Source organism: Myotis brandtii, unplaced genomic scaffold, assembly GCF_000412655.1.
Source record: "Myotis brandtii unplaced genomic scaffold, ASM41265v1 scaffold62, whole genome shotgun sequence".
In the NCBI taxonomy this organism is placed as follows: domain Eukaryota; kingdom Metazoa; phylum Chordata; class Mammalia; order Chiroptera; family Vespertilionidae; genus Myotis; species Myotis brandtii.
Window position 1 is genome coordinate 1,104,015 of NW_005370366.1, and position 12,804 is coordinate 1,116,818.

General features: G+C 43.9%; 1 protein-coding gene across 4 annotated transcripts in view; it reads left to right on the forward strand.

Moving 5' to 3' along the window:
• Positions 1–533: 533 nt before the first annotated feature.
• LATS2 (large tumor suppressor kinase 2) overlaps positions 534–12,804 on the forward strand; it is a 64,125-nt gene continuing 51,854 nt past the window's right edge. Inside the window, exons 1-2 of one of the 4 annotated variants that reach the window (XM_005879995.2) lie at positions 534–576; positions 1,871–2,400. In XM_005879995.2, the coding sequence (XP_005880057.1) occupies positions 2,065–2,400 (336 nt within the window). In that variant the 5' untranslated portion in view covers positions 534–576; positions 1,871–2,064. Of the gene's footprint in view, positions 577–1,870; positions 2,401–12,804 lie in introns of those variants that run through there. The other 3 variants (XM_005879992.2, XM_005879993.2, XM_005879994.2) reach the window with 3 other exon arrangements.

Below are 12,804 nucleotides of genomic sequence, written 5' to 3' on the forward strand. Positions count from 1 at the left end.
TTACATGGGAAAGTAGGACATTACAGGCATGGGGAAGTAGACTATGCAGGCTGCGGTGGGCCTCCATTGTTTGGACAACAAGGTTGTTAATCTTTCCATGATAATAGGCAGGTCTTGAATGAGAATGAACCAAATTCCAAGGTTGACTCCCAGGTCCAAGGTTGACTCCCAGGTCTCGGGGGCATACAACTTCCAGCCAAGTTACAATGTCCTTTCTTTAACCAGAACAAAGCAATCATGGTTAATCCAGTTAACTGCCAAGATATTTTTAATTTAATTTAAGAAGGTCCACCACTTGCATCTATAGACGGTTATGGTGTACAAATGGTTAATAGAGCATGATTATATTTCCCATAACCATAGCTAGTCCCCAGTATTATATTTTTACCCCTAACATTAGGGTTGAGAATTAAATGTTTGATCAAATTTTTAATTTGCTAATTTTATATGGTCCTTGAATTATGTTATAAATATCTAAATGGCCTTTGGCAGAAAAAAGATTCCCCACTCCTGATTTATTAGGAACAAGTCAGAAATTTGAAAGGGCGAGGGCTACGCCCTCCATCTTGCCCCAGGGTAAGGGCTACGCCCTCCATCTTACCCTGGATCCTCCATTTTTGGGCAGCCATGTGCTAGGCAAGGCTTCTTCCCGGAAGCCCAAGCCTCTGCTAGCCACACCCAGGACTTCTTTAACCAATGACAATCAAGGGAAGTGCGTGCCATAGACCACATCCTGTGTAACAAGACACCGACTTGCGCCTGGCCAATCGGCAGGGCCCACAGTCCTTTCTCCTCCCCTTACTCCAACCCCCCTATAAAACCTCTCTCCACACAGAGTTCTCTCTCTCTGCCGCTTGCCGCTGCGTCGGTGAGTGTGGTCGGGGAGCCGAGCTAGCTCGAATAAAGACTCTCTGCTTTTGCATCGGACTTGGCTGGCTCCCTGGTGGTCTTTTGGGGATCTTGAAATCTGGGCATAACAAAATTCAAGACCTGTGTAAGAAAGTTTTACCCAGATACTCAAGTTGTGGATTTAGAAATGAAATATATAACAATGAAGTATTCTTGCCTTGAGTTGAATATTTATTAATACCAATTTGTGGAGATTGGCTTTATTGTAGATTACATAGTCCAGGAAACATCTTGGGACAGCCCTGGATATCACATGCTCTAACCGGAGTCAGACAGCTTTGTAATTTCTGAGAGGTGATGGTGATGGGGAATTTTTGGACTGGAACCTGGATTCTTTGTTCGCCGGAGTCAAAGAATGAATCCACGGACAGAAGGTGGTATAGCAAAGGTGGAAATTTATTAAAGAACAAGTACAGACTCCCATGTGGGGAGGGGGAAAGAGTCCCACAGACTTTCTGTTTCCATGGTTTATAAAGGCTGCAGTTCCTGTGTCCTGATATCCCCTCTGATTGGTCAATATTCCCTTTTGAATTGGTTACTATAGTAACTCCTGAGGCCATCTTCCCTCATTGTCCTCTCATTCCTTCTGGGCTTTCTTCCTCCTTTTTTATTTTGTAAATATAGACCTCTTGGCTACTCCCATCTTATGTAGATATAGCTGTTGCCTCTCCCTTGTGTTATGGAGATGTACCTGTTACTGCTTCCTTGTCTTACGGAAATATAACTGCACCTGGCTTCCTTGTGTTATGGAAATGTACCTTCTTCCAGTCTGTAGCCCTGTGTTTTCTCCATGGACCCCAGTTCTAAAAATTCCCTAAGCCTGCCTATATTCCCCTAAAATTCCTATGTCAATGGTTTCTTTCTTGATCTTTCCAAGTGGAATATTTTCAAGATGATTGTCCATTTCTGAAAAGTGTTATGTGAAAACCACAAATGAACATTGTCTTCCCATCTTTTTCAGATAGTGATGATCTTCAAATTGAAGGCTCTGGAAACTTTTGGTTCTCTATAGGAACTACAAAAATTGAAGGAAAGAAAATGTTTTAAAGGAAATTGTTTTGAAACTATGTTTACAACTAACTGATACTGTTCAGTTTTTAAAAATAAAACCCTTTAAGAAGATTGTACTTATGGTAAGAAGAAACTGGACTTAAAATGAGGCCAAAGACTTTTCCTGCCACGACTTACTCTGGAAACAGTCGGCAACGACTGCAGGAGATCCGTGAGGGGTTGAAGCAGCCCTCGAAGTCTTCCACTCACGGGCCATCTGTGGGACCAAGCGACACTTCCCTGGACACCAACGTCCTGGGGGGCAAGGATATTGCCCGTCAGCAGCAGCCAAGAACTGCCCCAAAGTTTGGCCCGTACCAGAAAGCCCTGAGGGAGATCCGATACTCCTTGTTGCCTTTCGCCAACGAATCAGGTCCCCCGGTCTCTGCAGAAGTGAACCGACAGATGCTGCAGGAGCTGGTGAACGCTGGCTGTGACCAGGTGGGTGAGATCCCAGGGGCTGTGTGGCCATCACAGTAAGGGTTCCTCATAAAGGTGCTTTGAGTGGTTCACTATTCAGAGAAGGGTTTCCAAGTTATCCAAATTAGACCCTTTCTCTCCAAAAGGGTCTTCCCCCCCCCCCGCCCCCCCCCCCCAAAAAAGGGTCTTTTTAGCTGCTTTTCCTATTCAGGCAAGATCCAGAAGTTTCTGAATTGGGCCACGTGTATGTCCTGTTTTGTCCTTGAGAAGGGCTCTCACATGGAGCTCTTTCTGTGGGGTTTAGTTGGGCTTATTCTGAACTGTCATAGGGAAGAGGAGAATGGTTTCCCTTATCTTGTTTTTGGTTTGTGCAAAAGGGGAAGCTTGATTAACACAAATTGGCAATCCTTGGCTGTTTTCTGCTATTTAAAAAACAGTTGATATGCCATTATAGGAGATGCAACTATATTACATCTAACTTTGCATATTAAGAGAAAGACTAGAGAAATCTTTGAAATGGTGGCAACACAGGCTGATTTCTCAGTTGCTTAAGAATAAGAAACACATTAGTGGAGGTGGTACTGATCATGCATAAATACACAATTTATAGCTATACCTTTATGATACTGTTAGCAGTTCACAAAGCTAAATAAAACCCAGGTTGAGGGGCAGGGCCATATAAAATGGAACCAGTGATCACTTCAGCAGCACGTATACTAAAATTAGAATGAAATAAAGAAGATTAGCCTGGCCCCTGCACAAGGATGACATGCAAATTCGTGAAAAAAATTCCATTTTTTTCTTTTTCTTTTAAATATATTTTTATTGATTTTTAGAGAGGAAGGGAAAGGGAGAGAGATAAGAAACATCAATGATGATGTTACAGAAGACCAAAGAAATACCAAGCACGCTTCCTAGAGAAAGGGAGGGACCCCATTTATTAACACTAGTGGATTCCGGGAATAATTTCCAAATCAGAGTGAAGAAACACGCAGAGGGCTTCACTTTTTATAACCTTCTGGGATCTTTGTCTTGCAGATATTGTTCCGCCCCCTTTCTTGGGCTTACAGGAAGGCCCCCAGGTATTGGGGGTCCCCAGGCCATATCCGATGATCTGTCCTGAGGCCAGCGATAACGACCTTCCCCCCCCTCCCCCCCAGGACAGTGCATTGTTCACAGTTTCCATGGCCTGACACGCCTTTCAAGACCAGTTTCCTCCTCAGTGAGAGAGAATCATTGGCTGCCTCCTGCATGCCCCCTACTGGGGATAGAGCCTGCAACTTGGGCATGTGCCCTGGCCAGGAATCGAACAGATTCCTGGTTCACAGGTCAATGCTTAACCACTGAGCCATGCCAGCGGGCAGAAGTGTTCCATATTTTTATTGGTGATTACAAAGTAGTCACAGGGATGTAAAGTATAACATAGGGAATAGGTGCTAGGTGGGTACTAGAAATGTTGTGCGGGAGGGACGGACACTTTCTAAAGTATATGATTGTCTAACCATTATACTGTGCAACTGAAACTAATACAATATTGAAAATAATAGTGAAAGCAAGCTGTAATTGAAAAATAAAAATAAAACACATATACAAATAAAATGGAACCAGTGTTGAGCCAAGGTAAAAATGTAATTAGTAAAATGTAACTAGTAAAAATGTAGTTCCTTTATAAAATGACTACTAAAAGCAAGTCCTTAATTACCATCTGTCATTGTTGTATCACAAATCAGTGAGCTGGACAAGACACCTAATGAGCCAATTAGTTAGGAGTCATCTTTATTGCGTGCTGGTTCAGAGCAGATTACCTCTGTCAAATTCTGAACAAACATAGGAGGGAGTATTTCCTTTTTATATCCTTCTAGTTCTTTGTGTAAGACAGCTTGTAATCTTGAGTACATATTGTATCTAATCAAACACCTGTCATATCTATACAGACAACTTGTAACTTTGAGTACCATATCATATCTATACAGACACCTGTAACCTTGGATGAACAAACACTTGGCAAATATGTGAATTAATATCAGTATCAGTGTATCAGCCCCTTTAGATGGCTATCTTGCAAGGTCAGACAGTTAAGTTGTTTATCTTTATTCAAACAAAAAAACAAAGTTATTTTATAGTCTAAAAATAACAGAGTTGACCTACAGAATAAGAGACTGTCTACGAATAACAGAGTAGTTCAAACAGCTGTTTCAAACAGCAGTTTTCCAAAGGAGGGATTACTGTGCTTCATCATCTGAAAAGTCACAGTTGCATGAATTTGGAAATAACTTAGGTATTTTTGCTGCCTTGGAAAATTATGATTTCATGGTCTAAGCACATCAGGATGGCTTCAGCACTTTTGGTTTCTTAGAAATATTCTGAGTATGCACTCCTGGCATCACAGTCACAGGAAAAGGCTAACTGCCCTCTGTTATGTCCCAAAGTAATCTCAACCCTCCTGTTGCAGTTTATCACTATAGAACTTACCTAGAGAATTTACATTTTTCTGATGTTATGTTCATGAAATGAACCACGTATTTTGTAGGGCCTTCCTTGACACTTTGGGATATACTGCAACTAACTTATGTATAGAGAGCATTGTTACGTTGAGAGTTGCTTTTATGAAGCCCAGGGTCATGAATGATGTAGTGTGGACTATTCCAGCAGTGGAAGCTGACAGCAAAGGCATGACCTTTCTCATTCTGAATATATGAAGTTAGATATGCTGTCAGGTACTGCCCCTGCTGGACTGACATTGCTGAGACTTGCAACACAACAGTAAAGCTAAAACTCTTCTCCTGCAAATCACTTGCTAACAAAAGAGGTACTCAGAGCTGGGTATTCTTTGCAGTTGTGTTTCAGCTCTGACAAAAAGAAACAACCCAAACAAATAATCAAAAATACAGGTGGGATCTCATTGTGGTAAAATCCATTAGTGATGATTACAGCGCAAGAAATAAAGCTGGTGTTGTTTCCAATACAGTGAAATACAAATACAGTTAAATTGAGGATCACGACACCAGTAAAGTTTCCATAATCATTTAATTTATGTTAATTGATAGTAGAAAAGACTCCGTTTACCATATTTTAATACTCTTGAAATAATTCAGTCAGTTGGGTGTATAGTGTTACTTTATAAAACTTAAAATAGCTGTGCCTTCACAGTTATCCTCCAACTCAGACTCTTTTGGTTCAATAGAGGTTGCATTTGCTTTCAGAGAATTCTAGTCAGAAAGTCACTCACTCTGTGAACCCAGATAATGTGAGAGGAAAAGATCAGCAGCACCTCTAAAGCAGTATATACTAGTATCTTGAATAAAGCAGATTGTTCCAATTCCAATATAATAGGTACAGGGAATTCCTATTATTGGAGCTTTTCCCCTTTGTCTTCCATTGTAGTGCCTTTTAATTGAGGTGGTTTTGCTCTCTTGTAGTTTGAGTCTAAGTAATATTTTAAACCTGATATAGCAACTGGAGGCCCGATGCACGAAATTTGTGCAAGAGTAGGCCTTCCCCTGGCTGCCCGCACCTGCTTCCATATGGCACCTGGGATCCGGGCTTCCCTCCAGCCGCTGGCAGGCACCTGGGACCTGGGTTTCCCTCACAGCCCCAGCTTCGTCCGGAAGGTCGTCTGGAAGGACATCCTGTCTAATTAGCATATTATGCTTTTATTATTATAGATGGATTCTGTGTTTTCCTCATTATAGGTGTTTAGTGGTGATGCACACTTTCATATGCTGTATTCTGTCTGTTGCACATGCATACATACAAACACACTTTTCCATTTTATTTGGACTAAGACTTATTGAATATATTTGAGTGTTTATAGATGAGTATTTTTTTTTAAATTTTTACAATGAAAATTATGTAAGAAAAATACGTGATTCCTAAGCATATAGCTCAGGGACTTCTTTACCCAGCAAATTACACCTATGTAACTAGCAGGTATGGGTATATTTTAAAATAGCAATTTCTAGAAAAGTAAAGGACTTTATAAGTATTTTCTATGTAATGACATAATGTAGATGTCAAATGATACAATGTTCATAAACGTTTTGCACATAAATTACTAAAGACATGAAAATTTTTGTGGGGAAAAAAAAACAAGGCCAATAGACTAATCCTTAAGGAAGGAGCTGTTATTTAAATATAGATATAAGGAAGTGGAAAGATAAGTATTTTGGTTAGAGTATCATTGGACACTTTAATTACTGGAATAAATAATAACTTCTATTTAGCTTTTACTTTTTATTTTATTTACTAGGGACCCAGTGCACAAATTCGTGCACCTTGAAAGGAACTGTGGGCTGCAAGGCTGCGGTAGGCACAGGGGCAGGTCCTGGCCCATCCTCCGTGCTCCTGCCCAGCCACTCCTGCCACAGCTCCTGGTCCCCTGTCTGCCAGCAGTCCCGTTCCTGCCACTGCTGCCGTTGCTCCCATGCGCTGACAGTGCCGGCCCCACTTGCACCCGCTGACGGCGTGAAGTGATTGGAGCCGGCGCCAGCAGTGGGTGTGAGTGGGGCCGGGGCCGGCAGCGGGTGTGAGCACTGGGCAGGACTGCGGTGTGCAGTAGCAGAGAATTTTCAGTGACCACCAGAGGCTCGCCCTGATGACAGCGACTGGCGCCCCACCTTGGTCTGGCGTTTCCTCTCTACTGCTCCACCATCCTGCTGAGGCTAATGCCTGACATGTTCCGCACACGCCCCCTGGTGTTCAGTGCACGTCATAGTGACAGGTTATTTAGTTCGGTTGTTCTGCTGTTCGGTCTATTTGCATATTAGCCTTTTATTATATAGGATTTTTATCTTTTATTGATTTTAGAGAGAGGAAGGGAGAGAGGGAAACATATATTTGTTGTTCCACTTTATTTATGTCCTAGAGGCCCGGTGCACAAATTCATGCATGGGTGGGGGTCCCTTGGCCTGGCTGGCGATCGAGGCCTATCGGGGGGGCCAGCGGCCAGGGGGAGGGACCCCAGGAGGTTGGCTGGCTGGCACCCCAATCGGGGCCCATGGGGGGGGACCGTGGGGCTGGCCGGCTGTAGGGAGGAGAGGGACCGTTTGGCTGGCCAGCCCCCTGATTGGGGCCATCTTGGGGGGTCGGCCGGCCAGGGCAAGGGGCTGTGGGAGGTTGGCCAACAGGGGTGGGGAGAGGCCATGGGAATTTAGTCAGCCGGGGGGGAGGGGCAGCGGGAGGTTGGCTGGCTGGTGAGGGGGGATTAGGGGCCACGGGAGGTTGGCTGTGGGAGCGCACTGACCACCAGGGGACAGCTCCTGCATTGAGCATCTGCCCTCTGGTGGTCAGTGCATGTCATAGTGACTGATCGACCGGTTGTTCTGGTCGTTCGGTCATAAGTCACTTAGGCTTTTATATATATAGATTCATTGGTTTCTTCTTGTATGTGCCCTGACCGGGGATCTAACCCGAAATCTTGGTGCATCAGGGTGATGCTCCAGCCCACTGAGCTACCTGACCAGGGCAGCTTTGACTTTTTAAAACATTTAGTTTCACTTTTTCTGTTCATCCTTATGGTCTCAAATGTTCAAATTACCAGGTTTTCCCTCTTTTTCTTCCTGACAAAGTTTTAAAATAACTTGTTTGATTTTGCAGTGATGTTAAAACATGTAACATTCCTCCTTCTCAGAAGCATGTGACTTGTGTTCTCAGTGCATGGTTGAGGGCTAACAGGTGTGAGGTGCTCACTGCACTCAGACTACAGTGTGTGCAGTGAAGGTGGGGCTTAGGAGAGCCAGGAGCTAATTCAGTGGCTCTCAGACCCTTAGAATAACAAAGCAATTTACCAGGTATGTCCCCTGAAGGAAGACAGGTGAGAGATTTCCTTCAGTCGGATGCACTAGGAAATGCTTTGAGCAGTTGCTATGTGCTTTTTCTCTGTGGACAACCTACATCCTGACCTCCCTGAGCTTCCCTCAGCGATCTGCATGAGGAGTGCTAAATCTGGCAGTTTTGCAGACTCTTTAGGGCCCTGGCCTGACACACTACATTTCTCTGGTCTAGAATTTCTGTGTTAATCTAATTTTCCTAATTCTGATGTAATATTGTATGTGTTTAAATGATTTAAATCTCTAATGGAGTGAGGTTAGGAAGAAATGTAAACAAACAAACCAATTTATTACAACAAATGCAGCAGAAGGAAAAAGTCAATGGTCAGGATGTGCATTCAAAGGCAGGTTTCCTGAGAACAATGGTCATAGCACCATTAGGGTGATCCGGTTAATAGGAAAAGGGGGTGAATTCTTTGCATTCTCAAGCTAAAAGGTGCAGAAAGTCAAGCTTCTCAATTATCCTATATAATAAAACTCTAATATGTAAATCGACCGAATGGCAGAACGACCAGTCGCTATGATGTGCACTGACCACCAGCGGGCAGATGTTCAATGCAGGAGCTGCTCCCTGGTGGTCAGTGCACTTTCAGGGAGAGCACCACTCAGCCAGAAGCCGGGCTCACGGCTGGCAAGTGCAGCAACGGTGGCGGGAGCCTCTCCCACCTCCGAGGCAGCGCTAAGGACCCCTCGGGGGATGTCCGACTGCTGACTTAAGCCTGTTCCCCTGAGGGGTCCTGGACTGCAAGAGGGCACAGGCCGGGCTGAGGGACCCCCCCACCCCCACCCCCAGTGCACAAATGTCCTGCATCGGGCCTCTAGTCATATGTTATTCCTCGACTTTTTTCCAAATAAAGGAGACCTGCAGAGGGGTGAGGTCTTCTGGGCCCTCAGATCCCCCACCTCATGCATGGTGTTTGAACAGCCCTCGGGCCAAGCGCTGCTGTGGTTCTGAGCACTGGCCTCACTGAAACCATACAGCAGTGGTTTGACATGGACTCCAGTGGTCCTCTCAGCATTTCAGAGGCAACTATGGCTTGGTTTCGGGGATCACACAGGTAGCTGGGGCTCTGCCCTGCCCCCATTGTTACTGACCCGTGTCCCCAGCAAGTGCTGGTTACATGTGCTTGTTTCACGCATGTGACAGGAAGGACAGCAGTGCTCCCTTAATGTGGCCCATGCATGCTGCTTATCTCCTCACTGTGGACTACTGCGGCCATTGTCAGTGCTTTGTTTGCTGATGTGTGTCCCATCCCCTGGTGGTTATTCTCTGGGACTTCTTTCTGACTAGCTCTGGCCCCCTGCAGCCCACCAGGCTGGTCCTTCCTAGGGAGCCCTCTCACTTTTCCCCTGTGCCCTATGGCCTGGCCTGCTCCCAGGCACTCCCGAAGGCTTCTTGTGAAGTACTTTTGACATTTTTTTTTTTGGCTGGTTATGTTGCTTCCCACCTTCCTGTGTCTGGATTTGGGCATCTGTTGTGGTTCAACTCAAATTCTTGTTACCACAGGGTCTTCTTGATTCTTCCAGCTGCATATGAGCTGCTCCTTCCACACAGTCATTTATTTTTAACTCCAAAGGGGCCCTTGTTGGCAGATTACTGTGCCCTGCCCATTCTCCTGTGTGTAAAGTCCTGGGGTTGGGGGTGGGGGCAAGTGCCTCTGAGATGTGCTCTGTCAGAGGTGAAGAGAGAGCTTTGCAAAGATGGGCCCATGGACCGACCCTCGAAGAATCCTCGGCTCACTCGTCAGATGCTGGCATGGACAGAAACATGACTTTGCATCATTTACTTTGTTTAGCTCTAACAGTGTGCACTATCAGGAACACTCTAGAGATGCTGTGAGAAAGGCTAACATTGAGCCACTCTTCCTTTATTTTAATGACAAGATCCTGCCTCAGGATTATTTCACTGTAATATAAGCATTTTGCTAATGAAAAAGATAAAGTCGTTCCTCTTGGACAGGAATGACTTTTCAGTGTTACTGAACACCCATTGCTACCCTGAATATTAATAAGAGAAGGAAAAAAGAAACACTTTAGCTTAGGAATGTCAGTAATGTCACAGGAAATTATATTACAATAGATTTTGGGTGTAGCAGTTCCTTGCCTCTCCTCCCCTCCTATTTTTTGACTTGCAACTTAAATTTGGCCCTGCCGAAAGATAAACTTTATACCTTTAAAAGTAGGATTTAAAATTACTTTGACAAAACACAAACAAGTCATACCTTTGTACCATACTCCCCTACCCCCCTTCTCCCTAATTATTAAAGTAATATGTGTTATTGTATAAATTTGGAAAATATAGAAAAGTATAAAAAGAAAATAAAAATTGCCTATAATTCTGTTAGCCCAGGTATGACCACATTTTGGTGTAAAAGAGGCCAAAATTTTTTCTAATGAAAGGAAGTTAAAGAAAGTGGGGAGGAATGTACCAATAGTGACAGGTGGAAAAGAGTTTATCACAAAACAATATATACAATATGATCCCAATTCTTCTGTTACAAAATATGCATATGTATATTTCGTTATCTAAGTTACCACCAGACCCAGTCAGTGCGCTTCCAGAGTGTGTCTGGCACCTGTCCACCTCCCTTTGTCCCACCACCACGCCTCCACCTTCACTCATCCAGATGGCAGTGTCTCCTGACTGTTCCTCCCACCCTTGTCCCCATCTGTTCCCTGCACAGAGCCCTCCAAGTGATCATCCTGAAATGGAAAAGATTTTGTCATTTCCCTTCTGGAAACCCTTCCCACTGTACTTGGGATGAGTTCTTGGCTGGGCAGGCAGGGTCCACCCTGCAGCCTCCGGTCACATCACTTTTCCTGCAGTTGGTGCTCTGTCCTATCCAGCTTTACTGCCTTTTCCCAGACTTTCTACACTGGCCCCGTCTGTGTAATGCCCATTCTTCCTCAAAGGCTTGTCTTGATGTCTCACAAAGCCTTTCTGATCCCTGAGACTAAAACAGATCCCTGTGTTTTATCCTCTCTCGTTACATTGTAAATTTCCCTTCATAGCATTCATCAGAATTTGTTACTAAGTAGTTGTGATTTTGTTTAATATCTATATCAACTTTTAGATTTCAAGCCCCATGAGGCAGTGGCTTTGTTCTGGTCACCATTCTCTAGGACAGTGGTTCTCAACCTTCTGGCCCTTTAAATACAGTTCCTCATGTTGTGACCCAACCATAAAATTATTTTCGTTGCTACTTCATAATTGTAATGTTGCTACTGTTATGAATCGTAATGTAAATATCTGATATGCAGGATGGTCTTAGGCAACCCCTGTGAAAGGGTCGTTCGACCGCCAAAGGGGTCGCGACCCACAGGTTGAGAACCGCTGCTCTAGGACCTTAAACTGAGTGACTTCTCAAAAAGATCTGATAAATAAGTGAAAGGATAAACATTTTGTTATAAATATTTTCATTAAAAAATATTTTTATTGATTTTTTTTAGAGATAGAGGGAAGGGACAGAGGGAGAAAGGGAGGACGGGGAGAAGAGAGAGACACACAGACATCTATTTATTGTTCCACTTATGTATGCATTCATTGGTTGCTCTTGTCTGTGCCCTGACTGGGGATTGAACCTGCACCCTTGATGTATGGGGCCTAAGCTCTAATTTGTAAATTGCCTTGGGTATTATGAGCATTTTAATGATGTTGATTCTACCAATCCATGAACATGGTATATTCTTCCAATTGTTTATGTATTCCACTGTCTCTTTTTTCAATGTCCTGTAGTTTTCTGAGTACAAGTCTTTTACTTTCTTGTTAAGTTTATTCCTAAGTTTCTTAAATTTTTTGCTGTAATGGTAAATGGGATTGTTTGTTTAGTTTCTCTTTCTGAGAATTCATTCTCCTGTATAATAAAGAGCTAATATGCTAATTAGACCAGATGGCAGAACGACCTCCTGGAACGACCAGCGGGTGGAGGGCCGTGATGGGGGGTGGTCTTCGCGATTGATCGCCCAGCAGCGGGAGGCAGCAGCCGGGGCTGCAAGGGCCTATACTTGCACGAATTTCGTGCATCGGGCCTCTAGTTGGTGTATAAAAGGCCATCCATTTTTGGGTGTTGATTTTGTATCCTGCTACATTGCCAAATTCCTTTATTAGATCGAGTAGTTTTTTGGGGAGTCTTTAGGGTTTTCTATGTACAATATCATGTCATCTGTAAATAATGAGAGTTTTACTTCCTCCTTTCCAATTTGGATGCCTTGTATTTCTTCTCATCTTATTGCTGTGGCTAGGACTTCCCTTACTATCCTATCTAATAATAGACAAACATGGTAATTAACCATACCTCCGCTACACTTCCCATTGGCTAATCAGGGTGATATGCAAATTAACTGCCAACAAAGATGGCGGCCGGCAGCCAGGCAGCTGAAGCGAGCATGAGGCTTGCTTGCTCCAGTGATGGAGGAAGCCAAGGTTCCCCGCCTGCTGCAGCCTGAGCTCCAGTCTAAGCAACAATGTTGCAATTATAGAAGCTAAACAAACCCCAGAAACCTGCTTTCAGCCAGCTGGCCTCGGAGCTGGAGCCGCAACAAAGTTTCAATTACAGAAGGTAAATAAATCCCAGAATAAAAAAAAAAAAAGAAAAAA